The sequence below is a fragment of the Grus americana genome, chromosome 1 (genome assembly GCF_028858705.1).
Source record: "Grus americana isolate bGruAme1 chromosome 1, bGruAme1.mat, whole genome shotgun sequence".
NCBI classification, from domain to species: Eukaryota; Metazoa; Chordata; class Aves; order Gruiformes; family Gruidae; genus Grus; species Grus americana.
In genome coordinates, this window is record NC_072852.1 from 174,403,070 (window position 1) to 174,429,358 (window position 26,289).

Sequence of the window (26,289 nt, forward strand, 5' to 3'; positions counted from 1 at the left end):
CATTTCTGTATTTCCGTTTGATTTATGTGAATGCCAGAGATGTGACCATGTCAAACAGCGTGTGAGAAATGCGGGAGTTGGAGGAGGTACGGTACCCTACCCAATACCCATTACAGGGGAAGACGCTAGCAGTAGCGTGGGGGAAGGACATAAGCAGAAAAATACAGAGACTTGCCAAGACTGGTGGCTGAGTGGCAAAACTAAATGCAAATATTAGGAGAAGGGAAAAAGGAAAGGAGTTCAGACAAGGTGGTTTAGCTTGAGCAATAGCTTTCCTTATGTGTTAAGTTTTACAATACATAAAGTAGCCTCAGCTCATCTAATTAACTCCACCAGCATAGTGTCAGTACACTATGCCCGAAGAGAGAGATTCGTAAAATTGTTCAGTGCTTTAAAGCCATATTCTTTAGGTAGACTTCTTTCCCCCGTTCAAAGTCATTATGAAATGACACTTTTTTTTCCCGTTTCTTCTGTGTCTCTTTCTTTTCTCTGTCCTTTGCCCCCTCCCTTTCTATCTGAGGGGCTGTTAGACGAAAAGAAGTACTATTTTTCTAACATTTCTCCAGGTGACTGGTAGGGGAAGGGGGAGGGGAAAAATCTTTCTTTCTTTTTTCCCACTTCAGGCCTCAATTATTTGGTACGCTTTGAAGAACCATGTAGCTTAACTGCAGGAATGGCCTGATTTCTACTAGTGCAAATGCCTTCCAGTCATCTTCCCCAAACTGTGCAGCTTGGAGCACTGAAGTCTTTATTTTGGGGGAAGAGAAGGAAGTATAGAATTGTTTGGAGGGTTAAGGAACAAAGACCAGGAAACTAAGGAAGAAGAAAACTAAAAACTACAGGGGGCTGCTGCCATCTAGAGTCGAGACTTAACGTTGATTTTGTTTTCCAGAGTGGCATTCAATTAATGTACATGTGAAAACAATAGTAGAGGAAAACACCTCAGAGCAATAGAATTGCTTTCTTTGCTTTTCATTTCAGTGGGAATAATGGGAACTTCTAAAAGTATTTTGGATTTTTAGTAAGTGCTTTTTTTGTTTACAGACAATCTAAGTATATTAATTCTGATTAAAATTTTCTAATCACATATAAAAATTGAGAAATAACATAGTGCTAAAAAGAGGACAACAATTTACATGTAAGTACACATTTACAGGAGGCAACAAGAAGTCACAACCAAGCTGGGTACAGACAATTGTGACTGAAAACATTCCCTTCAATGTTGTATTCAAGACGATGCAATTTTCATTCATATCTATGATATCACTAGGATGTGCTGTAATATTATGCAGCAAGACGAAAGTTTTACTTTTTTAATCTTTTAAAAATTTTTAATTTTATAATATAGTGTTGTTAAAACCCAAACTTCACCTGACGTTCAAATTGTAGAGGGGTTTTGAGCTTTCTTTAAAGTATTAAGTTGGAGCACAAACTGTGTAACATGAAGATGAACCTGAAAAAGTATGTGTGTAGAAACTAACCAAGCTGGTTAGCAGCTAAGCTTTCTCTCCAGAGAGAAAGAAAACAGGTTACTCGTTTTTCATGAGTTTAAACCCTGGAGAGATTTAGAAGGACAACAGTCTACTAATTGAATAAAAATATGTTTCATTTTTTAAATTCTCCATTTTTATAGCATAAACAGGTACCTTTTTAAGATCGCTTCCAAATGTGAACAAGTCACTCTGGCATCCTACTTTGGTTTTAGACTTTAATAACGAATTGTATTTTTGGAGTGACATGGCCTCTCTTTCACTTTCCAACCAACTTAACATTTGACCTGAATTTTAAACGCTTCTGAGCCCTTTTGTGGCTGTATTCCTGCAAGTAGTTGCACTGAAATCAAATTGGATTTAGAAGAGTAGATGTAAAGATGCTATCAGAATTGTGGTCTGTATTAGGACTCGTTAACCGACAAGCATCTTTTTGTTTGTTTTTGCTTGATTTAAAAAGTCTGCTCACTATTTTCCAAGTTTGTTGCATTCTTCTTTGCAAGGGCTTGCAGAATATCCTGGGAGTGCAGACAGAAAAGCAACATGTGTATGGAAGGGCACATACAGAGGGGCTATTCCCACTGCAGTGTTGTGGGGCTTTTCTCATCTCCCTTGCCTCCTTTCCCTCAGATGTTTCTCCAGCTCCAGTCTCTCAGTCCCTTCTGTAACACCGTACTGGGAAGTTCACACTCAGACCAAGTGGTAGCATACTGGGGAGGACTGGGAGAAGGGCAGGTGCGTGAAGAAGATCCAATGCAGAGTTGATGATTGGAGAATGCTGCGACTTTTGACTTGGAAATCACAAATAAGAACTGCTCGTTTGGTTTTGCTTTACATTTTTTCCCCTTCTAATTACAATTAGAAATCAGAATTAGTGACCTTAGTCTGGACGACTTGAAGCCTTGTAGTGCCTTGAACCGGGACAGTGGCAGGCACCTTTTGTCCTGTGTCACATTTGGTGCCCTCACTTGTCTGGTCTTCCTTTGCTGCTCCCTCTGCCCCTGGTTGTCCAGTTTTACAGTCCCAAGGGAAGACCTGGCAATGGGTCCTTCTGGGAGGAGAACCTCTCTTGCGCAAGGCCAGTCTCCTCTCTCCCAGCAAGGCAGCACCCCACTGAAGTCTGAGTTTGCAGGAACAAGCAAACCAGGTACCTCTCGTCTCCTGCTCTGGGGCAAGCAGAAGCTCCCGCTTTCATGTTTTTGTTAGGACTCTGAAGCAAGCCGCCTCACAGCACAGCCTCCACATAGAGCAGCACATCCCATCCAGTTCCTGAAGGCACTAGAAATCCCGTTACATGCTTGAAGGAGTAGAGGTACGGTGTTTGATGTGAAAACGGTAACAGACTGTCCCGACTTGAATCTATGTGAATGTCCCATCCCTAATGTATGGCTTGCCAGGTGGTAGAATGGCCTCATTCCCCTTGGTGGGTTGCAGATGGGGGCAGGGGAAGGAGGACAACCATCAGGTGGAGCAGAGCAGGGCTGGGCTCAGCATGACATACACAAGTCAAAATTTTGTTCCCTAATATTTGGTGCTGGGTGTGCTTTCAGAATAGATACCAATTGCCATTACAGCATCCTTTTGTCTTTTCATCGCTGGTGCATCCTACTTCCAGAGTCTTCATATAGCTGTTAATTGGAAAAAACATTTTGAGAAAGTTTACATATTTCCATTCCCTATATAAAAGACTGTGTTTCGATTAGCCTCCTTTTCATTTGTGTCATGTGATACTGTTTTACTTTTCAGCTATTCAGATTTGATCTCTGGGTTTTAGTCAATTAAATGTGTAAATACATTTTGTGTTCAGGAGCTGCCTTTTAGATCCATATATAGAGACATTTGTGTCTATACATGCAGCGCTCCCTAATTTAAAATCGGAAAATGCTCTTTGTCCTTTTCTTTGGCTCTGGCAGTGTTTCTCTGACCTCCAAACAGAAAGGAATATGATTCTGTTTTCATGGAAGTTCAGCTTAGGATCAAACATTTCACATACTTTGATAAATCTGCTCAGCCACTTTTTAAAAAGGCGGCTGTCAAAAAGCACTTTATAGTTTTACTCTTCCTTTTTGTTCTCAGTTCTTTGAATTATCCTATTCCAAGTCTTGAAAATAACTTCACATTCGTTAGTAGTTTTGTCTTTTTCCATTTTCCCCCAGTATGCTCTTGTCTTGTTATCGCAGCCTAGACGCAACTATTAAGAAGTTAAATTCACAAAGTATGTGAAGTCTTTTTTCCTTCATCTCCTTTGAACTACTTGATCTCTGCATTTAATTCTGAGGTCTAAAATGAAACCCTGGCACCCTATCTTTCTCTCTACCTTGCTCAATTCTCCACAGTTCTGAAAGGAGAATGAGACTTATGACAGATTACTCATACTATTTTTCTTTGTAGTTGCTGCAATTAAGAAGATATGTCAAAAACTTTTTGAGGGTTTTGGGGGGGGATTAAAATTCTCTGCTTGCTGGTCTAATGTGATTACCTCCTCCAATCTCTTTTTCACTCTTCTGGTTTAATAGAGTTTTAAACTAACACAATATTTCTGTTTACTTTTTTATTTGGGCATAAGCATCTCAGAATTTATGAGCAGGATCTGGGTTTAAAAAAAAAAAGGTAGATTAGTTTGCTTGTATTCTCTGACAGATTTATAGGATTGGGCATTTAGTCATTAATAAATTCATTGCCGCCTTCGAAGTAGAGTTTTACATGGAAGAAAATGTGGAGGGGAACAGTATTCTCCACAGGAGGTATTTACCTGGTTTTTAGATTTCTGTATGCTTGCTTCATTCTTTATGCTGGCAGTTCCACCCACCCTCATTTACTATGGCTTTTTGTATATGGCCTCCACACAGCGTAACGTTATTAGATTACACATAGAGCATGTGGGTCTCATCCTGCAAATGCTATTGTCATGCTTCTTTGCTGTTATTTCAGGGAACTGTGCTGCATTCTGAACAAGACCTGAGAAGAGCAGCAAACTGCTTAGATTGCTGGAGGGAATAGCTAAGAGGACAGAGTAAAAGAATTAAATACATATGGCTTGGCTAAACAGCAGTTCAGGGGAGTGTAGCATCACGTCATGGAAATGTAGAGGAGAGAAGATGGAACAAGAAAGAATCAATTAAGACTGTACATTAAAGTATTAGGTAAAAGCAGTGGCAGCAGATTAATTTCATCTATTTAACCCTCAGTTTAAAAACTTTCTGCCAGCACCTTTCCTTTGCATCACAACATATGGTGGGAAAAACCCTTTAGAATATTTAAATAAAGCAAAAAAGCCCAAGGATGCTTTATGGGTGGGAACCAGAAGAAAGTATGTCAGTGGACTCTCAATTTGTTGGGTGTTAAATTTGGAGGAATCTCAGTGTCTCGCTATAAGGAGTGGTTTTGGTGGCTGCTTCTTCTTCTTCTTCTTTGGATAGTTTGTACTACCTCCCCCTTTCTCCTGTCAACACGTCCTGTGTGACCTTTGTTATTACTGGTGATGTCCCCATGCAGTTGCCTCCAGGAGAGAGGATGAGGTGTCAGGTGAAGCATATGTAATACAAAATTCTGCTACATTGCAATTTGTCTTGTCTGTGCAGGGAAAAAGAGTGTGACCCGTGCTGTGTGCATGCCTCCCTGTACTCCCATCATGTTAATCCATATTTCTCTATCGGTTGTCATGCCGATAATCTGTGCAGTGTTAGTCGTAGGCCTAAACCCAGGCAGAGCTGCAAATGGAGTAGGGAGGGATGGGTGAAACTACAGCTGCATGGTGTCATGGTTTAGCCCCAGCTGGCAGCTGAGCACTATGCGGCCGCTCGCTCACTCCTCCCCGCCCCAGCAGGATGGGAAGGAGAATCAGAAGAAAAAGATAAAACTCGTGGGTTGGGATAAGGACAGTTTACTGGGACAGCAAAGGAAGAAGGAAATAACAACAGTACTTATAACAGAAGATACAAAGCGGGTGATACACAATGCAGTTTGCTCACCGCCCCGAAACCCAATGCCCAGCCCATCCCCAAACAGCAACCCCTGCTCCCCAGCCAGCCCATTTTATATACTGAGCATGACATCATATGGTATGGAATATCCCTTTGACTAGTTTCGGTCAACTGTCCTTGCTGTGTCCTCTCCCAGCTTCTTGTGAAAATTAACTCTATCCCAGCCAAAAATCAGGACACATGAAAGTCAATAGGAGGTCACTAGCCAGTGTGACCAGAATTTACACCCCCCCCGCCAAGATAGTGCCATGTTAGTAGAGTTATATTCTTGTAAGTTGGCTCTTCTGCATTTCATAATTCAAGTCATTAGAGATTTTACTCTTTTAAAAGAATTATTTTTTTCCCCAGCTATTTAATGAACAGCTCGTCACCAAGATGACCCATTAAATTTTGGTCAGTTCAAGTAAAAAAATACTTATATTACCATGTTTCCATTTAAATAGGCACTACTGTCCTTGAAATGTCAAATATAATATGACATGTCAATTATTGTATGTCAAGCACATGATGTATTTTCAGCCCCTGTTGATTTAGATGGGTTTTGACATGTGCTTGATGTGTTCTAATGGTGCTTCTTCAGTTCAGTGAATGTCTTGAAAACAACATTGAATGGCACATAAATCACAGCACCACCTTTTGCAGGGACGTTTGCCAGAACATGAGGTAGCAGCTTCATGTTCCTGCAAGCGTTTGGTCAACAAGGGCTCTCTTGTCCCAGAGCTAGGAGCCTGCAGTTTCTGTCAGGTTTGCCAGCAGGGCAGAAGCAGTCTGATCGCAAAGCTGTTTTATTCAAGGATATTTTAATCATTACTTTAGAAAAAGAAACCCTAACATTTTCTTCTGAGATTTTTTATAAGTCTCATACCAGTATTTGGCTCACATTGTGTCTGGCGATGTTGGTGTGATATGGAAGTATCAGCAGTAGGACCATAGACATGTTCACCATATACCATTAGTAAGGATTTCTTCCTAACCATATTCACCTAAAATACTTACCTAGAATAAGGATGAAACACTCTCTCTAGACATCGTTGCAAACAGTAAGTAGCATTTATTGACTGCTAGCAGAGTGAGAAATGAGGAGAGATTACGTTTTGATCTTTTATATTATAGGCTTTCAGAATTTGTTAGTACTGTTCAGTACTAGGTAGCATTTACTCTTCTCCCTGAAAAACATGGGTGCAGTTGGAGCCCCCTTGCTGCTGTGTTCCTACAGACATGCAATTCAGCCACTTCCCAAAAAGATGATACACCTAAAGTGGTGGGAAGAAGAGGGAGAGAAGGAGGAAGGGTAGTATCCCCATACTTTTCAAATCAGGAACTAAACCACTAAAAGAATAAGGGACAGGACTAAGGATACCCTGGAAATCAGTTGCAGCACCCTGGAGCCCCAAACAATGTTATCCTCCTTTGCTGCTGTTTGAATGTAGCACATTACTAAGAAGCTGTGCGTTTAATTTAGGTATACTTTCAAATGATATTGTTGAGTGAGATGGGCTCTAAAATAACATGAGACTTCATAATAGTGTCATACTTCAAAATGGCTTTTAAATCCAGTGCTTTCAGTTGGGTAGAGTTAGACTTCAGCCCTTCAGAAAAAAAAGCTCACCCACAGCACGTGTATGTAAACCATGTCTTCGCTCTTTGAACTCCAGAGATTGAAATGAAAGCAGCTTGTCACAAAAATAGATTAATATAGGGACATTTGTTGTTGTTGCTCAATTTTTTGTCACAGAAATGAGATAGTAGGATTTAACATCCCAGTGTTAAATAGAGATCAGTGCAGTACACACTACCAGTTTGGCTCATATTCTGTAATTTTACAGAGTGTCTCTCTGCCTGCCTTGCTTCTTGCAGAAGAGGTTTGTCAGACTGAGTATGTAAAGATGCAAGAGGTCCACCTGCCAGGCCACCGGCTGCTGGAAAGGTTGAAGTTGTTTTGAAAACAACTATAATTTACTGAACACAAAACACATTGAAATTCCAACATCTCATTTTTGTAGGAAAGACCATAACAAGAGCAAGAAATAACTGGCCAGTGAATGCAACCTTTTAGCGCTACCTCAAACAAATACGGTGGCAGAAGTGCTACAGCTTTATTCTGTGCCTGCTGCGGGGTGAGTGGTGGGGTGGGTATCCCTGTCTACCTTCTCCACCTACCTCCTGTGTGGCAGGAGAGGGACTTTGTCGTGCCACAAGATGCTTCAACATCACATTTAATTAACATTTTTACTATTAAAAACTCCATTATATCAGTATTCAAGACTTCTCTACCTCCGTTTGTGTAACAAGCTGGGTTGCATTTGAGTGGCCAGATAAGAGACTTAAATGAGAAATGGATTTTGTGACTGCTGTTACAGCTAATACAAAACTCAGAATGGACCTCTATTATCCAGGCAGAGGGGGAAGAGGTGGAATTGCAAATGGGAGTTTCCAAAGAGGATTCAGGGGTGTAATTGAAGTGAATGGCTTCCCTACAGCAATATTTCTGAAAAAAAAAATGGGTAGGGGCACATCAAGTTGGGTTTTGCGTGTGCAGGTTGTGATCTTGTGTCAAACTCAATTTCAGTCTGCGATGACAGTCCTCCTCCCTCCATCCCTCCCATACGGGATAAAAGTATATAACAAGGGCAAAGAAACGAGAACTGTGGTAGGAGGGAAGAGCCCTGCTCTCTCTTCTCCCCTGAAATGTGTTTCCTCACCTCAGGGTGGGTGTCGTGAGGTGCCTCAAGCAACCTCCCACACCTCGCAGGCAGTATTGGCAGGGATGCCTGCACAAAGTGGGCATGGCACCCCATTTCCAGGGTGAGATGTGTAGCGTATCTTACTCAGGCAGTCGCTTGTGATGGTCATCGTTGTCTCGTCTGACCTTGCGCCGAATGCCGCTCTGATGTCTCCCTCCACCTGCCTAACACTTCTTATTTGCTGTAGTTGCAGCAATATCATTCTGTCATGCTGAGAGTTTTGGATTTGGATTTTTTTTTTCTGTGCCTCTTCCAAATGAACAATTGTGACAGCAAAATGCTTTGATAATTATCCCTTTTCACTGCATGCAAAGGCTCCAAATGTTTTAGGAAATTATGGGGGGTTTTTTGATCTTTAAAGTTCTGGTATGTTCCATCCCATTTAACAAAACAATACAAAACAACATATGTGCTGGGTTGAGTTTTGCTAGATTTTAACAGACTCTGATTTCTCTAGTAAAAGCTTGAGTGTAAGCATGCCGGTTGTTCTTAATTACTATATTGGCAATACTAGTTGGTGCTTTATTTGATGACTGATACTGTTTATAAGATCTCAGATAGTAAACAAGCAGAGATTTTAATAGATTAGAGAGGGGAGAATATCCAGAAGTGGGTGTGGAGGATTTTTCTTTTGCTTTTTTCCAAAAAGGAAATTTTAAAAGTACTACTGAAGAAGTCCTGATGTGGATTTAAGTTAAGCCAAATATCCTGTTGGTGAAAACTGGGGAGACTGGTGCTTTCAGGGAAGCAGTAGAAATTCCAGAGATGAATGAACTGGATCCTGGGTCAGCACAACTGCTTTGGACTAATATATGCAGGAAACCTGTAGCAAAGCAAGGGACTGCTGGGTCCCAGACTGGTGCTCCTGACCACACATTTAACATGCTTGAAATTCAGAGCACTCTCTTCTAGCCACCCAGATCTGTTGACCTGCCTTCGGGACTTAAAAACTATGCTTGGCAGTGTGCTAATGAGGAACATGCATAAATTAGCAAGGTGAAACAGAGTGGCCTGTTATTTCCATCCTTTGATTCTCAGCATTGTAGGAGATGCAGTTGGGAGGGACGCGCCCACTTCAGGGAGAGCAGTTAGACAGATCCCCTGCACTTCTTTGTAGTGTGAGTGTGCTTCCAAGTGTAAAAATAAATGATAGTGACAGTAGCTTAAAAAATAAATACATCAAGTAATATCAAGGCCGTAGAAATATTCTGTAGCACTAAATAGGACAAAGAGTATCATGCAGATGAAGGAGACCCGATATTCATTTCTAAGGCATCTGCAAGAAATCCTGCTGGTGACTAGGTCATGTTTCTGTGTGGATGGAAACCAAGTTCCTTCCCTCCTCCCTCAGCCATTTTTGAATCAAAGGAAAAAGTGTGCTAATCTGAAAATGGTGGCTATTTAACCTCCTCTGAAAAAGCATTCGTTTAACTACAATACTATATGACTATATATTCTCTCTTTCGTTGGGCAGCATTGTTTCTAAGTAGTTATCTAAATATTTTTTTTAAGGATGAAACTAAATAAAATTTATTTCATAAAGCCTGCAAACATGTAGTTTTGCCTGTTGCTAGTCTTTAGGGAAGGGCTGGGTCAAAAATCTGACAGTTGCAAAGCTTGTTCAACTTTGTATATTTTTATCCTTTTCTGAACAAAACATTCAATGTCTGTTGGAAATAGTAGAATAATTTCCCTCAAATAATTGAATACTTGATGTCCCAAAGGGACACATACGCCCTTTAGCCAGTGGGAAAACATTTCTTATCAGGAGAACGCATTGTGTTACGTTTCAAAAAACCTGAAAAGGCAACTTCATTTAGATCTTACCCAATTTAAATCCTTGCATGAGAACTTTCCTATAAATTCACATACAAAGTGATAGTTTATATAACCAGCCAAGTCCTCAGTCTTATTTCGCCTTAGCAGGGCTGGAGCACGCATAGGGTGAAATCTTGACCCTTTATTTTGATGGGAAAAAGTCCTCAGGATTTTGTTCTTGCCTTTCTAAAGAAGAATATTGCCATCCTAAATGTGTCTGTAGTTTTTCCTGACCCGGAAATGGATACACTGAGGGCCACCTAGTTGTTTAAGTGGAGAAGCATGAGAGCAAGCCCACGCAGCCACCTCGACCCAGTGAAGCCCAGAGGAGTGGAGCTGCTTGGCCACCAGCTTAATCGATGCTCTTGAAAAAGTGTTGTGAGGTATTTATTGTGAAGAGTAGAGACTGTGTACTCTGTGTGCAAATGGAACAATTTCTAATGTGACAAACAGATTTGTTAAAGATGTATTTCGTTAGATTTCTTACTACAAAACGTACCTTATGGCTATATGCATTCTACCTACAGAATAAATTTTGCTTTTAATCGAACCTTGCCCTGCCCATGAGCACTGGAGATGGTAAACACAGTGCTGCCTTGGTGAGAAAGCATTAAGGAGACCAGTTCATGAAAACCACAATACTCTGGTTTCCTCTTTCTGTTGGGAGAACATATGTCTGACTCCACTGAAGACAGTGGCAGCTTTGCCAGACTTTCCGAGGCCCATATCCAAACTGGATATCTTTCTGATTGCTGAACTGGTGTAATGATAAACAAGGAATTGTTGAAATTTGCCTTTTTGGTATGTGTGAGAAGTAGGTAAGTGTTCTGTTGCCTAATTAATTACAAGTGGAAAGACTCTACCTACCTGAAGTTACTCAGAGTGCAGACTGAGTATTCGCTGGATGGAAGTTAGATTGATTTCAGTGATGGAGAGAAGAAAAGGAATGGTTGCCCACATGGTCCAACTGATCTGTGCAAGGCCAGTAAAAAGACACAGTAACTCTTCCAGCTCGTAGATGTTAGTCATGAGTTCCTCTTTCTCAGAAATTATATGGCCAATTTGTACAGCTTTCAGGGACGCCTTCTATCCCATGGCAGATGAAGCCACTAGAAGTCTTTCACACGCTAGCAAATACAGCGAAACCGCAACTGTATAAATTTCTGCCTGTGTAAATATCTTACTTGGTGACAAAACGTGGCCCCGTGATTCTCTAGAGAGGCAGTTCCCAGCTGGGGAGGTGGCAGCAAGTCTGGGGGAAGAGAGGAGGAAAATAAAGGACAGGAAGAGAAAAGAAATGGCAGTCCCCAGGAAAGGAGGTTGAGGAGCTGGACCTAGTGAAGCCCAGAACATTGCCTGGTTTTCAGGTGGAGCTGTCTTATAAATAGGTGTGGGAAACCACCGATGGAAGGAGAGGTAGTGAGGTTTCTTCATATTGCAGTAGTGTATTAGTACTCTGTTCATGGATTTGGACCTCACTGTACTTATTTTGCTTTGCAAACACAAACCAGCAAAAAAGGTGTAGCAAGGATCTTGTAATCTAAATGAAGAGATGGTTCATCAACATGCATGGCTGTAAAGCCAGGTACAAGTTAGCATACTGAATAGAAAAGCTAGCTTCTTGTACAACATAAATACATCAGGATTCCTCATTGTTGCTAACAAAAATGCGTGGTAACACAATCTGTATGGCCTCTGGGGTATAGTAACAATTTTGATTTATAGAATATTTTCTCATATTTTTTTATAAAACATTCTTTCAATAGGAGAGAGTGCTTTGGAAGGAAAAAACCTCTCTAAATCTCAAAATTTATCGATTAGAAAGTAGTTTTAGAAAAAGAAACCCAGATCCCTGAAGTATGATCTTGTGCTCAGTAACTTTTTTGTCCCAAAATTAATTAAATTATTTAGTCCCTTTTCTCCTAGCCAGATCAAATAGGTATGATACTTATTTTATATCTACAGTAGATTAATTCTTTGCAATATATATTCTCAGAGACAGGAGCTTGTTAGAGGGCTGTGGGGCATACAAAGTAGGTTTTTTGAGATGACATTCTGACATGGGTGGCAGGTTATCTTTACATACATAAGCACGGAAGTGTACACTTCAATGGAGTCAACTATTTAGTAGTTACAGAAATCTGCTTGATGACACAGAGTATGACAGATGACCACCCATAATTGCATTATACATAAGTATCTAGGGTAATCAAATATTTAACATATCGATAATAACCCTTCTGAACAGGAAGGAAGAAAAGGTCATTCACATGAGCTTCAGTCCCAGTGGATGCAATGTCCTCATTTAATGTCACTGACCTGGCAAGACATTATGCGACAATTTTGTCAGCTAAGGCTGCACAAGAGAGGCTATTTAATCACCACTGCAGTGATCAGTTCCACATTTGTTAGTCTGACCAACAAGAGGAGGTGAATGCGCAGGCGAGAGTCATCATTTTACGGACATTGCAAGTGACTACTGTGTTGCACAGGTGTGAGAAATCAGAATTGGAGGTATAAGAAGAAAGTGAAATCTGGAGAGCAAGGTACAACGTGCAGGGTGTCCTGCACTAGCAAGTGGAGTGTCTGTGCTGTTTCTGCAAGTAATCAGAACAAAGGTGAAAGATGTGAATATGTACATACTCATCTAATTTCCATGCTGGAAATTTCAGCTCAGCCCATGTCTCCAACAGAGTAGTCTTTATTTCCCTTTCTTAATTTCCTCTGCTGAGAAAACCAGTATTGCCGTAGCTTGTTTGCATATGTGTTGCCAGAAAAACATGAAGGAAAAGTATGAATCAGAAAGGAATGGGAAAGGTAAAGCAGGGCCCTGTGCTCTCAAAGCTGAGTTGGAGGTGTTCAGTTACCCAATTTTCTGCTCTGTTTAGAAGGGGACAAAAAAGAAAGAACAGACTCGGCATTGATGCAGCCTCCGTCTGGAAGGAGTGTTAGAACGGCTGGTGCGTTAGAGATCCTGTGAATGATCGCTGCTGTTCTGCCAGCTCTGAAAGGAAGGGAACGAAATAAGATGCTCTTTCTCTGCTAGACGAGGTTCAGCTCCCAGGCCTGAACTAGCACGCATCAAACACATTTGGCATACAGGATTTCAGGAACTGTTCCTGCTTTCAGGAAGAAGTACAATGCTTTGTCGTCAGATCCAAAGAACAGACCTTTGCTCGTGCACTTTATTCCACCTGCAAGTTCTTTGTGAAGATACGTTTTCCCCACTGCTTGCGGTTTCCTTATTTTCATGGATTCCCACTTTAGCTTGGAAGAACATTGGGCTAAAGCAAAAAGTAAGCTATTTTTTTTAAAAAAAGAAAGAAATTCAGGCTTGCATTAGCTCATGGTCATTTAGTTATCTTTCATTATAATGTGTAGATATGTGTATTTATAAATAGAAACATTTATGTAGGAACTATTTAGAAAAAGTTCATTAGAAATTCCCTTTAGAACATGAGTGTGGCTGAGCCACTGGAACATGTAGCCCAGAGAGATGCTTTTTTTTCTATCTTTGAACATTTTCAGACTTCAGCAAGGCCATGAGCAATCTGATCTAGCTCTGAAGTTAACCCTGTTGAGCAGCAGGTTGAACCAGGTGACCCCCCACAGCTCCCTCCCCAGCTGAATTTTTCTGTTACTCTCTATTCCGTGGTAATGCGCTATGTTACCAAAGGAGGCATTAGCGTGGGCTTCATTATCCAGAGCAGTCTTTGCACCGTGGTTGAGCTGTCTTGAAGAGCTGGAATTGTCAATCATGTGGCTGTGCATCTTTTGTATGTTGCACATGTTAGAAAAAAACTAACTCCTAAACAGATTGAAACAACTGCTTTCGTTTGTCGCCTCAAAATCTATGGCAAAACCTAAGGCCAAGTGTCTCATGTAATTTGAGTCCATCTATCCAAAACCAAGGGGAAGACAGAGAGCAATGAAGTGGAATTTTGTTTAAAATTGCTAAAAGTATTTTGTCTATATGTAAAACGTCATAGACTTACCGTGAAATGTTTCTGAAACTTTTACAGGTAGAAACAAGCTCTATATGTCCTGCCATATTAGGAGAAATGCAAAATTTGTCTTTGTTAAGCAGCAGCCCAGTAGGTCAGTAGGGGAGTCACTGGTCCAGGAGCTGCTGTTGCCCACACTTGGCTATGGCTGGATGTAGTCGTGCAGGAGTAAGTTTGTCTCTGCTTAGAGGCTGGCCCAGGTTCTGGTTCTTACAGCAGGAGCTGCAGGTGGTACAACTTTTCATATGGCCGTAAACTTTCCCAAAACCAGGAATAAACATTCTAATTATGTAAGCAATGATAGTTAACATGTAATTCCTTTGCTCTTTTACACAATAAGTGTCTAGGGTGAAATTTTCTTAGTTAATAAGGGCAAAATAGATGGAAAGTTTTGGTTTTGGGGTTTTTTTTTAGTGGCATTTCAGAGTTCATCATAGGCTTGATTTATAGATTTCCTCTATGTGCTTTGCAATCCCGGTCCTCCAGTCATCAGATCTGGAGGACATGCTGGAGCATGTCATAGATACCTTCTGGCCCTGCTTCCTTTCCTACGAAACCCAGCACACAGGAACAGTGTGAAAGAGGAGAATGTGGTGTGTGCTCAGGTCCCAAGCCAGTGTGGAGCTGGGATACACCCCAGGACAGTACTGCCCTAGGAGCTAGAAAGCACTCCCAGATCCCACAGTGTGAGCACGCCTCAGGAGGATCAGGAAACTGCCTCATTCTCATGTCTCAGTTTAACACAGGTGATAACAAAGGTGATGGAGAATTTTGGTAAGGTGTGCCATGGTTGACATTGGTGCTTTTCCTAGTAGACCCGAAAGCTCTGCCCCACTGCCAGAAGTTTATTTTGTATATAGTCACACTTTCGGTTCCACCTCAGCCAGAGAGATGTTGTAACATGCTCAGGTATTGCAAGGCAGCTCAACAGTTCAAGTAACTTTAGCTGGTGTCAGTGGGAATAAATACTGCAGAAAAAGTCGTAGTCAGAGATGTGCAGGGTATTTTGTTTGCTGACCACCTGGCATAGGGATGTAAGAGCAGGGGAATGGCCATATGGAACTGGAGCCGAGGATCCTCTTGTCTGGGCTCTGCCTCCTGCAGTAGCCAGAAGCGGACACCTAGGACAGAGCGTAACAGGGCAAACTTAGCGTGCCTCTACTTCTGTCTGCTCCCATCACGATTTCCCACCTTCTCCAGCTCAGGCATTTTCTGAACCAAATGTATTCAAATCATCTCTTATCTGTGTCTTGCTTACCCATGTGATTTTCCTATTTAATATGTGCGCTGTTTGTGTATGCTGCCAAATTCTTCCTTTCTTTCTTGACAAAAAGTGTAATTTCCAGTATAACATCACCTTAAACTACACTGATTGAAGTAACTATTGCTAATAAAAGAGTAGTACATATTTTCCTTTTATGATCGCCTTAAGTACTGCTTGATATGTTTTAATGTCTAACATTCCTATGGCAGATGTTTGCCTTTCATGAAACATTAATTAGAATCTAAGAATCAAAGAGGAGGAAAAAATACATATGTATATATGCTGTGCATCTGTTTGTCTGTGAAGGGGAGACAGGAGAAACTTTGTATTAAAAAAAGCAATAAGTAAATATTTGAGGGGAAGACTTTATCAGGAGATTACACTGATCTTTATTAAGCATATTAAAGCAACAAAACTACTATGTTTTTATATAGTATGATTTTGGCATCTCGCTGCTATAGTAGGTGAAGTTTTGTAAACAGTAATGAAAAATAATCTGTATCTTATTTCTTCACAGTTTAATATGTTGTGCTTATAAGGATACTTTCACCAATATCCTGAGTGGGAACGTAACATTATACAAGCTGTCAGAAAATAAAATTACATTATGTGAAAAGCTACTACAAAACAAAGTAATTGATAGCTGGAAACCGGGAAACGCGGTTCAATTCCCCTTTTCAAAACCACACAGACTACCCCTATCACGCCTTTTAGTGTCTGAAACTTAGTCTTGAGAGGGAAAGAATACTTTAAGTGAGATTAGCTCCCTGAATGAGCTGCGTGCTGCTGTGCATGTGTTCACTTGACTCAGAAATGTGCCAGAGTTGGGACCATGGTCATCTCTGGTTCCGACTGTCCTTGGTGGGGAGCCACAGCCTTGAGCAGTGCTGCTGCCCCGTGTCACCCGAGGGAGGACCAACAGCTGCTGTGGGTTTGCAGGAGATCCACTGACACGCTCTGGGGGAGTGCCATCCCACCGATGGATCCAAAGGCCAAGATTTTCAAAAATAACACAGAAATCTCGCCTCTGATGCCCATATTTAGTCACTTAAGAGCTCTAGTTTTTATAAATGTTAAATGGCCAAAACCCACAATGTTTCTGCAGCCTGGGTTCCCTTTGAACACCAAGTGAATGCTAGAGATCCAGGGATTTTCTTCAACTGCTCTTTACCATCTGAATGCAGACATGTTATATTCTAGTTTTCTGCTTTTATTTCATTGGCCCGCACTTTTAGTTACCACAACTGAAAGGCTGGCTCAGAAGCTTTGCATGTCTTATAATGATTCACATTGCTAAATTTGTACAATATCTGTGTATTTGAATATAATTTATTTGTATCTTTTTCCCTTTAAAAACAAAGAAAAAACGTAAATATCTGAATGTCCAAAATTGGCCTAAAGGTGAGATACAAATGTTTGCGTGTTGGTTCTACCCTGTATTGCCAAAGCACATCGTCACCTCCTAAGTATTTAGGATGTTACTATCTCCCAATTTTTGTTCTCAGCCTATCTATTTGTATGTTTATCTTTATGCATGTTACACAAGTATCACAAGCAGAAGCTGAAGCTTCTTTGTGGAGCAAAAGGTGAATTTTCCAATTGTTCCTTGCCTTGATCGCTTATGTCCATGTTCTTGATTCCTTCATACAAATTCTGAATTTCCATGGAAGTTGTGGCATTGATGATAATCACAGCTAGTTGCCACTGAAAGGGGTGATGACACTCCCCTAACCCTTGGCTACAGGTTCCCATCCTCTCCCATGTGGCAGTGCAGGTACTTGGCAGACTCCACTATTTAGGGAGTTAAACCAACAAAAGCTAGCAAGCTGCTCAGATTTTTTTTTTTTTTTTTTTTTTTGCAGAATTGACTCTGTTGTGGGTTGACCCTGGCTGGAGGCCAGATGCCCACCAGAGCTGCTCTATCGCTCCCTTCCTCAGCTGGACAGGGGAGAGAAAATACACCGAAAGGCTTGTGGGTCGAGATAAGGGCAGGGAGAGATCACTCACCAATTACCATCATGGGCAAAACAGGCTCGACTTGGGGAAATTAGTTTAATTTATTACCAATCAAATCAGAGTAATGAGAAATAAAACTGAACCTTAAAAACACCTCCTCCCCACCTCTCCCTTCTCCCTGGGCCAGACTTTACTCCCAGTTTTCTCTACCTCTTCCCCCACCAGCGGCACAGGGGGACGGGGAAGGGGGGATACGGTCCGTTCATCGCACATCGTGTCTGCCGCTCCTTCCTCCTCAGGGGGAGGACTCCTCACACTCTTCCCCTGCTCCAGCGTGGGGTCCCTCCCACAGGAGACAGTCCTCCAGGAACTTCTCCAACATGAGTCCTTCCCACAGGCTGCAGTTCTTCATGAACTGCTCCAGCGTGGGTCCCTTCCACAGGGTGCAGTCCTTCAGGACCAGACTGCTCCAACGTGTGTCCCCCATGGGGTCACAAGTCCTGCCAGCAAACCTGCTCCAGCTTGGGCTCCTCTCTCCACGGGTCCACAGGTCCTGCCAGGAGCCTGCTCCAGCATGGGCTTCCCACGGGGTCACAGCCTCCTTCAGGTGTCTCCACCTGCTCTGGCATGGGGTCCTCCTCAGGCTGCTGGTAGAATTTCTGCTCCCCACCATCAACCTCCATGGGCTGCAGGGGGACAGCCTGCCTCACCATGGTCTTCACCACGGGCTGCAGGGGAATCTCTGCTGTGGTGCCTGGAGCACCTCCTCCCCCTCCTTCTGCACTGACCTTGGTGTCTGCAGGGCTGTTTCTCTCACATCTTCTCATTCCTCCCTCTGGCTGCAGTTGCTGTTGTGCAGGATTTTTTTTCCCTTTCTTAATTCTGTTACCCCAGAGGCGCTACCACTGTGGCTGATGGGCTTGGCGTTGGCCAGCGGCGGGTCCATCTTGGAGCCGACTGGCATTGGCTTTATCGGACATAGGGGAAGCTTCTAGCAACTTCTCACAGAAGCCACCCCTGTAGTCCCCCATTACCAAAACTTTGCCATGCAAACCCAATACATTGTCATTGTGGGTCCCTGAACTGGGTAACTGCAGGATCAGAGAAGTGCCAGTGCTGACACAAGGGAAAGGAACTGGAGCAGGAACTGTCTGGGTACGCCAGCTTAGCCAGATCACGTCCTTCAACAGCCCAGAACCTGAGAAACACAAGAGGACCACAGCTTGCATTATTCCAACCTTGTGGGGCATGCTGTGGCCTGCCGAGCCCCTCATTCAGGCTTAGCACATGCCGCCCTGGGCTGAACCCAGTCTGGTTCTCCTTCTCATGGTATCCAGAGCGGAGGGGACAAAGCTGATACGTGTCTAGGTCTCACCCCAAAGTGAAGTTAGCATCTGCTTTTAGCAGCCATGGACTATTGTTAAGGTGCAGCCATGAGTCTCTTGTTTAACTACAGGGTGAGCTAGGGAGGAAGGTACTACAGTCTGAATGCTGTAAAGGAGAGACGTATGGTAAGGTAAGGTGGGAGGGAATTTGGGCACAAGCTGGTCTATGCCTGTTGGCCCTGGGTCAGTATGTTTTCCATGAGGTCTTTTGTGAGGCAGGCAGGAGACATATCCAGAGCGCCTGAGCTCATAGTGGAGGGACAGAGGAAGAGTAAAGGTGGCAATCAGAAGGGTGAAAACACAACACTGAGACACTGTTTGGGTTTGTACAGCAAAGAGCAAAGTGGCGGCTTGCTGCACATCTCCAGCTCCGTGCTGGCCACGTCAGCCAGCTCTTGCCCAGTTTGCTGAGACACTGGCAGTGCCAGGAAGCTCATACTTTGGTGGGCAAAGGTAACGCTGCATGTCTGCCGCAGGGTGAGAACACATAAGCAGGGTGTTTGTGGGGAGCAGCCAGTGTGCAGTGACTTCTCACCACATGGCATGTTGTTGGTGCGTCACAGCACTGAACACAGTTCAAGGCTTTAATAAACATACGGTGCTCCCTGGGCAGCTCTGCTCTGCATATTGCTCAGAAAAAAACAGGATCGGTTTAAAAAGACCCAGTACATGTGTTTTTAACAGCATTACTGCATATGCCAAGGGCCTTTCCCAGTCTGTATGTAGAAAAGAGGCGAAACACCTAGGAGGTCATGAGCAGCATTTGTAGAAAGGAAAAATAATCCTGCATTACCAGGGTCGTTAAAATCCCTGTCGCGTGCAACACGGATCACATTCAGGAGAACTTGATGGCCATCTACCGGCGAAGCCCCGGTCTTTGTTTACTTTGCAGACTTTTTTTTGCATCAGAGAGACAAGCACTTAGCCATGTGAGAGTCGCAGAGATGCATGTTTTCACTTCTAGCTGGAAATAACACAGCTGAATTTTTTTTAATCACCCTAAATGCTCACATTGGTTTCATTCATTTCACGTTATGAGCAGTACTGACTACGGGTGTTGCAGCTGCTTACAGAGGCAACCAGCAGTCTCCCAGGATTTCTGTTAGTGTAATAGTTTCTACACTAATATAGAAATTACAGTTTTTAGAAATAGTGAACTGCAGATAAATAAATGGCAAGCTGACAGGTCAGAACACAGTTTTCCTTTTTGTTAATTTATCTTTCAAGGTTGACACATCAGCAGTAATTTGATACACTCTGCAGTTTGCCTGGGACATTACCTGTGGTATCAGTCCTATTGCTAAACCCACCTTGAGTTTTAAAGGCTGCCTGAGATCTTGGCCGTTAACAGAAGAACTGGCAGCTCCTCATCTGGGCACCCTGGCAGCTCTTGATGGCTGATGTGTCCCCAGGTCTTCACTCTGGGCAGTGTGTGAAGTCAGAGTCAAGAGAGGCTGCTATGATATAGTAGTTTGTTTAATTTATTTATTTTACATTATTTTAAAGCACATTGTAAACAAAAAGAGAAAAAATCAGTAAAAATAATAAATTCCTGTGAGTTCCCTGTCATGTCCATTTTCAAAGTCTTTGTCCACCATGGTGCCATCAAACAGTAGTTTCTGGATCCCTGTGCTGACCAGAGTCACCTGACAGAACCCCCATGGCCTTTAAAAGGCACAAAACATGGTTTTGAGGACTTTTTTTATGTCTCTCTGTGTGCCCACTGAGGGTATTTTGTAGAAATTGCTCAAGGAAGAGGAGGGTGTCCCTTTACTGCTGCACGGCCAAGGGAAAGAACATTAGCAAATCAACTGGCAGTTGCTGCAAGAGGGACTAACCTCAGGAAGCTCAAAAAAGCACCTTGTGCTCTATTTAGGGCTTCCTGTGGTATCACCATTTAAAAAAAATCACACAGCTTTTGTAAGGCTAAAACAAGGCTAGTGGTATCAGGTAGGATCTGGCTCCTTTTCCACCGGTAAGCGTGCCTGCACTGTGGGGTGCCCCTGTGCCACGTGGGTTAGAGGGGCAGAGGAAGATCACCTTGGAGGTCTGCTCTCACTTGCCACGCAAGTCCCTTCTGCTGGCTAGTTGGTCATTTAGCCTCCATCGCTGCAAAGGGAAGGCATTAGGTTACGTTTGCTGATTCTACCTGACGGTAACCTTTCTCCTTGGCATGCTGAACAAGCAATGGCTGTGAAGCTCGCGGGGGACGATGGCAATGCATGGCACCTTCTGTGGCTTATTCAGTTGTTTTCCCTGTCGTGGAATGGGTAGGATGCTTCGCCTTTTAGAAAGAGGGAGCAGTCCAGTTAAGAAACAGCAGCATTGATCACGTGCCACCTTTGCGGCACTGCTTTATGCCACTGTCTCCTGTATAAATACCCGGGAAAGCACAGAGCGGTTCCCAGCAGTGAGGTCACTTTCTTGTACGTGACAAATAGCTTTTTACAAGGTGCTGATTCTGCTCAAGGTTCATTTTGTCTCGGGGCTGGAAACTGTGGCAGCATTATAAGCTTGATCCTCCTCCCATTTAAACAAGCTGTACTACCCAGGATCTGAACGCCCTGTTACAAAATAGGCTTTTAAGACGGCTCATAAATCACATGAAGCAAAAATGGTGCACAAATATTTATTTTTAAAGATAAAGATTTTCTGGTCTTGAGCACTGGATTTTGTACCTTCATTACTGAGCTTTAAGATATGATTTACATGTTTGGTTTTTATTTTAGCTGGTGGCATGTTTAAAAAAAAACAAAACAGACTAGCGAGACCATTCTCAGTGAATCATCTAACCCAAGACTTTTATTTGCCCTGAGATGCAGATGCTTAAATGCATTTCCTAAGACATTTCTGTGACAGCTGAGCAGATCTGTATTCTTGTCACATAGTTAAAGTGATGATGTGTCTTACTCTCTTGGGGACTACTTTTTGCTAGTTAATGTTGATATTACGGCCCTCTGTCCATTTCTTCCTCCATTTCAGAAATTCCACTCATGCCCATTTATACACATTGTATTATAGGTAAAAATAATTAATCTGGAAAATCTCTTTGCCTGAAGGGGAAATATGAATATAAAGTGTTAAGAGAAAAAGAGGGCTGTCAGAAAGAGAGTACTCCATTTTTTTAAATAGTGCTTTAAATTACAGTTGTACTGTAAACATACTTAAACAAAAAGAAGCAAAAGAAATGAAAAGAAAAATGCGTAATTTGTTCAGCCTGGAGAAGAGAAGGCTCTGGGGACACCTAATTGTGGCCTTCCAGTACCTAAAGGGGCCTATAGGAAAGCTGGAGAGGGACTGTTCATCAGGGAATGTAGTGATAGGAGAAGGGGTAACGGGTTTAAACTGAAAGAGGGTAGATTTAGATTAGATATTAGGAAGAAATTCTTTACTGTGAGGGTGGTGAGGCACTGGAACAGGTTGCCCAGAGAAGCTGTGGATGCCCCCTCCCTGGAAGTGTTCAAGGCCAGGTTGGATGGTGCTTTGGGCAACGTGGTCTAGTGGAGGGTGTCCCTGCCCATGGCAGGGGGGCTGGAACTAGATGATCTTTGAGGTCCCTTCCAACCCAAACCATCCTGTGATTCTATGATTCTAACTACCACGAATTCAAGGCTGAAATATTTGTAATGCAGTGCATTGGAACATCAGTGAAATAACATGCTAACGATACGAGATGCTTTAGGCAAAGTTTTAACCCAATATAAGTAGTCTTCAGCAAACTCTGGAAGTCTCTAAAAGTGAAGTTTATGGCAGAGCACCTATAGCTGTAACAGAACAGGCTATTGTAAGAGAAGGTTGAAGATTGGTGTTGGCACAGGAGCTTCTCAACAGATGCATCAACATCAGTGCTTCTTTCAAATGCCTTTCTCAGTATCTTAGTTTCCCCAAAGGGTCGTGCTTACTTCTTTTTGTGATCGTATTCAGTTTCTTTTCCCCCGATTCATTTTCATTTCACAGTCACACATTCTTTCAGGAGAACCAGGAACTTGAATCTTAAGAGTTCAAAAGAGCTGGCTGATGAAATTCTGGATCATTTACCTTCACTGTCAATAAACCTGGGAATGTGGGGGAAGCCCCAGAAACTTGATGAAGGCCAGTGTTGTTCCAGTACTTAAAGTAGCTAAACAGACTAGTATAACTGTAGGTGAACATGACTACTGTGCGGTATAACCATAATGGGGTTGATAAGGAGATCAATTAATAATGATTTATAGCTGGGTAATATAATCAGTGGAAGTCAGTGAGGGTTTGGATCTTGGCGTACCAGCTTGATAATAGTTTATGACACAAGTTTATCTAACCAAGGCAAGTGCATTGTGGTAGCAGGCTTTCTTCAAGTATTAGACTCCGTACATACTGTATTTATAAAATAAAGCAATGTGACTTCAACATTACTTTTTTATTTGCTTAAAATTGGTATAACTGATAGGCCTTAGGATGTTGCTGTAAATGGAGTATCTTCACTGAGCATAAGTGTTTCTGTGGGGATTGTTTGCTGGCCCTGTGCTAATAAACTTTTTTATTTATCAGTGGTCTGAAAGGAAATAAAGTTCATTGACTTGCAGGTGATAGATTGAGAATTGTTAAATAAGTAAATGGAAAAATCGCTGCTGCAGGGTGATATGGATCTCTTAGCAATCTGTATATGCAAGCAAACAACAGCTGTTTGGCCAAATGTGAGGATCCATAGTCCAGACCTGGGTACTGGAAACACTTTTTTCATAAAAGGTTTCAGGATTTTTATCTATTTAAGCTTGTCAAAGAGAAATTATGTAGTCTATATATAAAGTTGTTTAGAAAGCAGAGTTCAGTGAGCTTGGATCTGGACATATGTAAAATAGAAATAAAGCCAGATAAAGTCAGGCTACTTCATTATTGGAGCAGTATTTCAAGGATTGTGGTGTTTTCTCTGGCAATAGGCATTTGTAAATTAAGACTTGAATTATTTCATACTGTAAAATGTGCTCTGGTTCAAGCACAAATTGTTTCAAATATTATTTAATTGTTAAGGTCACTTCTGGCACAGTGATATGTTACCGCTGATCTTTTGGGGGCCCAGGATATGCATCATACTCTTGCTTCATTTTTTGTTGCTTCTGTTTTGTTTTTTAGTTCAATTTCACCATTCAGTATTGAGAGCACAAGGCGTCAGAGAAGGTCCGAGTCTCCAGACTCCAGGAAGCGGCGCATCCATCGGTGTGACTTTGAGGGATGCAACAAAGTATACACAAAAAGTTCCCACCTGAAGGCTCACCGGAGGACGCACACAGGTAAGACTTTGCTGGCACTGTGTACCACGGTTAAGACAAGCAGGTTTCTTTCTGCCTAATTTAAGACATATTGAACCTGTCATCCTACACCAAGAGCCAAAGGCCTGTACTTAAATAACAGAGATGTCTGCGAGTGCATCAGCATTGACATTCTGGTGCAGATCAAAAGCGCACTTTTGAATTAAACTTTCCTGTCATCCCCACTTCACAGCACAAGAGCGGTGTCAGCACAAACCTACTCCTTTCAGATGAAACTAAACAGAAAAGTGGCCTCTAGGGACTCACCTACTGTGCTTCAGCGAACAATGGGTCCCAACAATGGTCATTGCTTGGGACCAACCAGAGCTAGTCCAAGAAGAGCACATAGTGTGGACATGGATGTTCAGCACCATTTTTTTCACTCTGCAGACCTGCTCCTATTGAGCTACTACTTGCTTTCACAGATGTAGCCTTTGAATGCTAGGTAATGCCACTAAATGCCTTCAGTTCAATTCAGGTGTAAACTCAAGAGCTCAGTATTTCTTTCTGGAGGCTTTCAGGGGCACCCTCCACATACTGCAGAGGGAAGTCAGTCACTTTATGAGAATAGGTTGCACTAGGTCCCTGCAGAAGAGATGCAAGAGAGGTGCCTAGGTGAGCTGGGTCCCATTCAGTGATGATTACTTAACAATTAATGAATACGTGGTGTCCTTGTTAACTTTATAGGTTGTTACTAGTCTACATGACACGCATGTAAGGGTTGGCTGAAGCAGTGATTTGTAATTGTTGTAATTTTATGGTAGATAAAGTCAGGAGCAGCAATTTGAAGTCATCAAGAACAATTGAAAAGGGGATCACTTGGATGGCTAGAAAGGTGGCGGACAGAATGCTTTGAGTTTCAGTGCTGTTCCTTACTCTGCTGCTGATTTGCTTTAATTAATTATCTCTCTGCTCTTAATGTACTTCAGCATTCTTGTAACTCCTTGGAGAAAAAATGGTGTCCATCCAGCATGTAGCACAATGTTGTTCTTTGCTGAGAATCTGCTGGTGCTTTCTGTGGTGTGATGTACTCTGAAGAGTATGAGATATTATTTTAAAAAATTAAGTGATGGCTTCTCCATTTCAAATGAAGCCACATCTCCATCACTCTTTCCAATATGTCTTTTGGTTGGTAGGACTTTTGTTGAGAGGAATACTGAACAAGGCTCCATCCTAATACCCCCTACTAAACCAATTTCTGTAAGGTAAGAGTCCCTTCCTTAAACAGTGGAAATGTTCTGGTGATCTGGGAATTTCATTACGTTTCCCCCCAGACCAGTTATTCTAGTTTCTTCATATCGTCCCATTAATGCTTGTCACTTCTCCTCTCTCTGAATTTATCATGTCTTGTCTTAATTCTTTTTTCCTCTTCCCTATTCTTTCCCATCTTCAATGTGGTCTGTCATCCCTACCCTTCTGGTATATTTTATGTACGCTTACCCTTTCAACTTGTTCTCTGTTATTCTTGTTTTACTTCTTTTATCCCAATCTAACCCTGCTCTGTCCCTTTCCTTCTCCCAACCCTGATTTCTAAGTTGTTTCTCTATTCTTGCCTGTATCACCCTTTGAGCATTATATGGCTGTAACAGATGAGAAGGCAGAGAGCTCAGCCAGAGGCATGAAAACAGTAGACTTTTTGGGTTGAACCAAAAATACCACTTATGTGCTTATACCACCGGGATGTCACTCTTTTCTAGCCTGCAAGACTGACGACCAGCCCAGGAGTATAAGCAAGCATCATGTAAGGAGCTGAGTTACAAAACTAGATGTGAAGAATCTCAGAAATGTCACACCCAAGTTAGCCCGGAAATACAGAAGGCTCTTTTCTGCCGTGACGTTTTAAATCACTGTGAAGTACATTCATTAGTGATCTCATGGCAGACTAGCGCTTGTGGGTGATGCACCCAAATCAGTGTTAGATAGTCCGCACTGTTGAATCTCAGGCTGTACGCTTAGGGTGCTCAAAACTCAGCACTGACAACTTGAAATGGTGTTGATAATTGCAGCTTTTGCAGCTGTAACTCTCCAGCAGCATGAAGGGAGTTTTTGTACCTGCTGTAATCATGGGATCCATCTGCCCAGCCTTGGTTCCCTAGCAGATGGGTGTCTAGGCTATGTTATCTGTCTGGGATCTCTGGGTAGAGGGATTGGCACCTCTGGGGCACGTTATTCCCTCTTCAGGTAGACCCAGGGATTGGCTTGCAAAAGTGCTTTTCTTTCACTGCTGACTACAGAGGAAGCCCAGATACCTACCTGTTAGCTGGCCAGAATGAATCCCCACCCCAAAAGGCAGCTGCTTGAAATATTTTGCAGTCATGTTAGATGTTGGTTTATTCCTTCAGGGAGAAAAGAAAAAT

General features: G+C 42.3%; 1 protein-coding gene across 17 annotated transcripts in view; it reads left to right on the forward strand.

Moving 5' to 3' along the window:
* The window catches only part of KLF12 (KLF transcription factor 12), a 264,264-nt gene that overhangs the window by 219,127 nt on the left and 18,848 nt on the right, over nt 1-26,289 (forward strand). For 15 of the 17 annotated variants that reach the window (XM_054845333.1, XM_054845161.1, XM_054844567.1 and 12 more), the window contains one exon: nt 23,757-23,914. In XM_054845333.1, coding sequence (XP_054701308.1) covers nt 23,757-23,914 — 158 coding nt within the window. Of the gene's footprint in view, nt 1-23,756; nt 23,915-25,068; nt 25,594-26,289 lie in introns of those variants that run through there. The other 2 variants (XM_054845509.1, XM_054845684.1) reach the window with 2 other exon arrangements.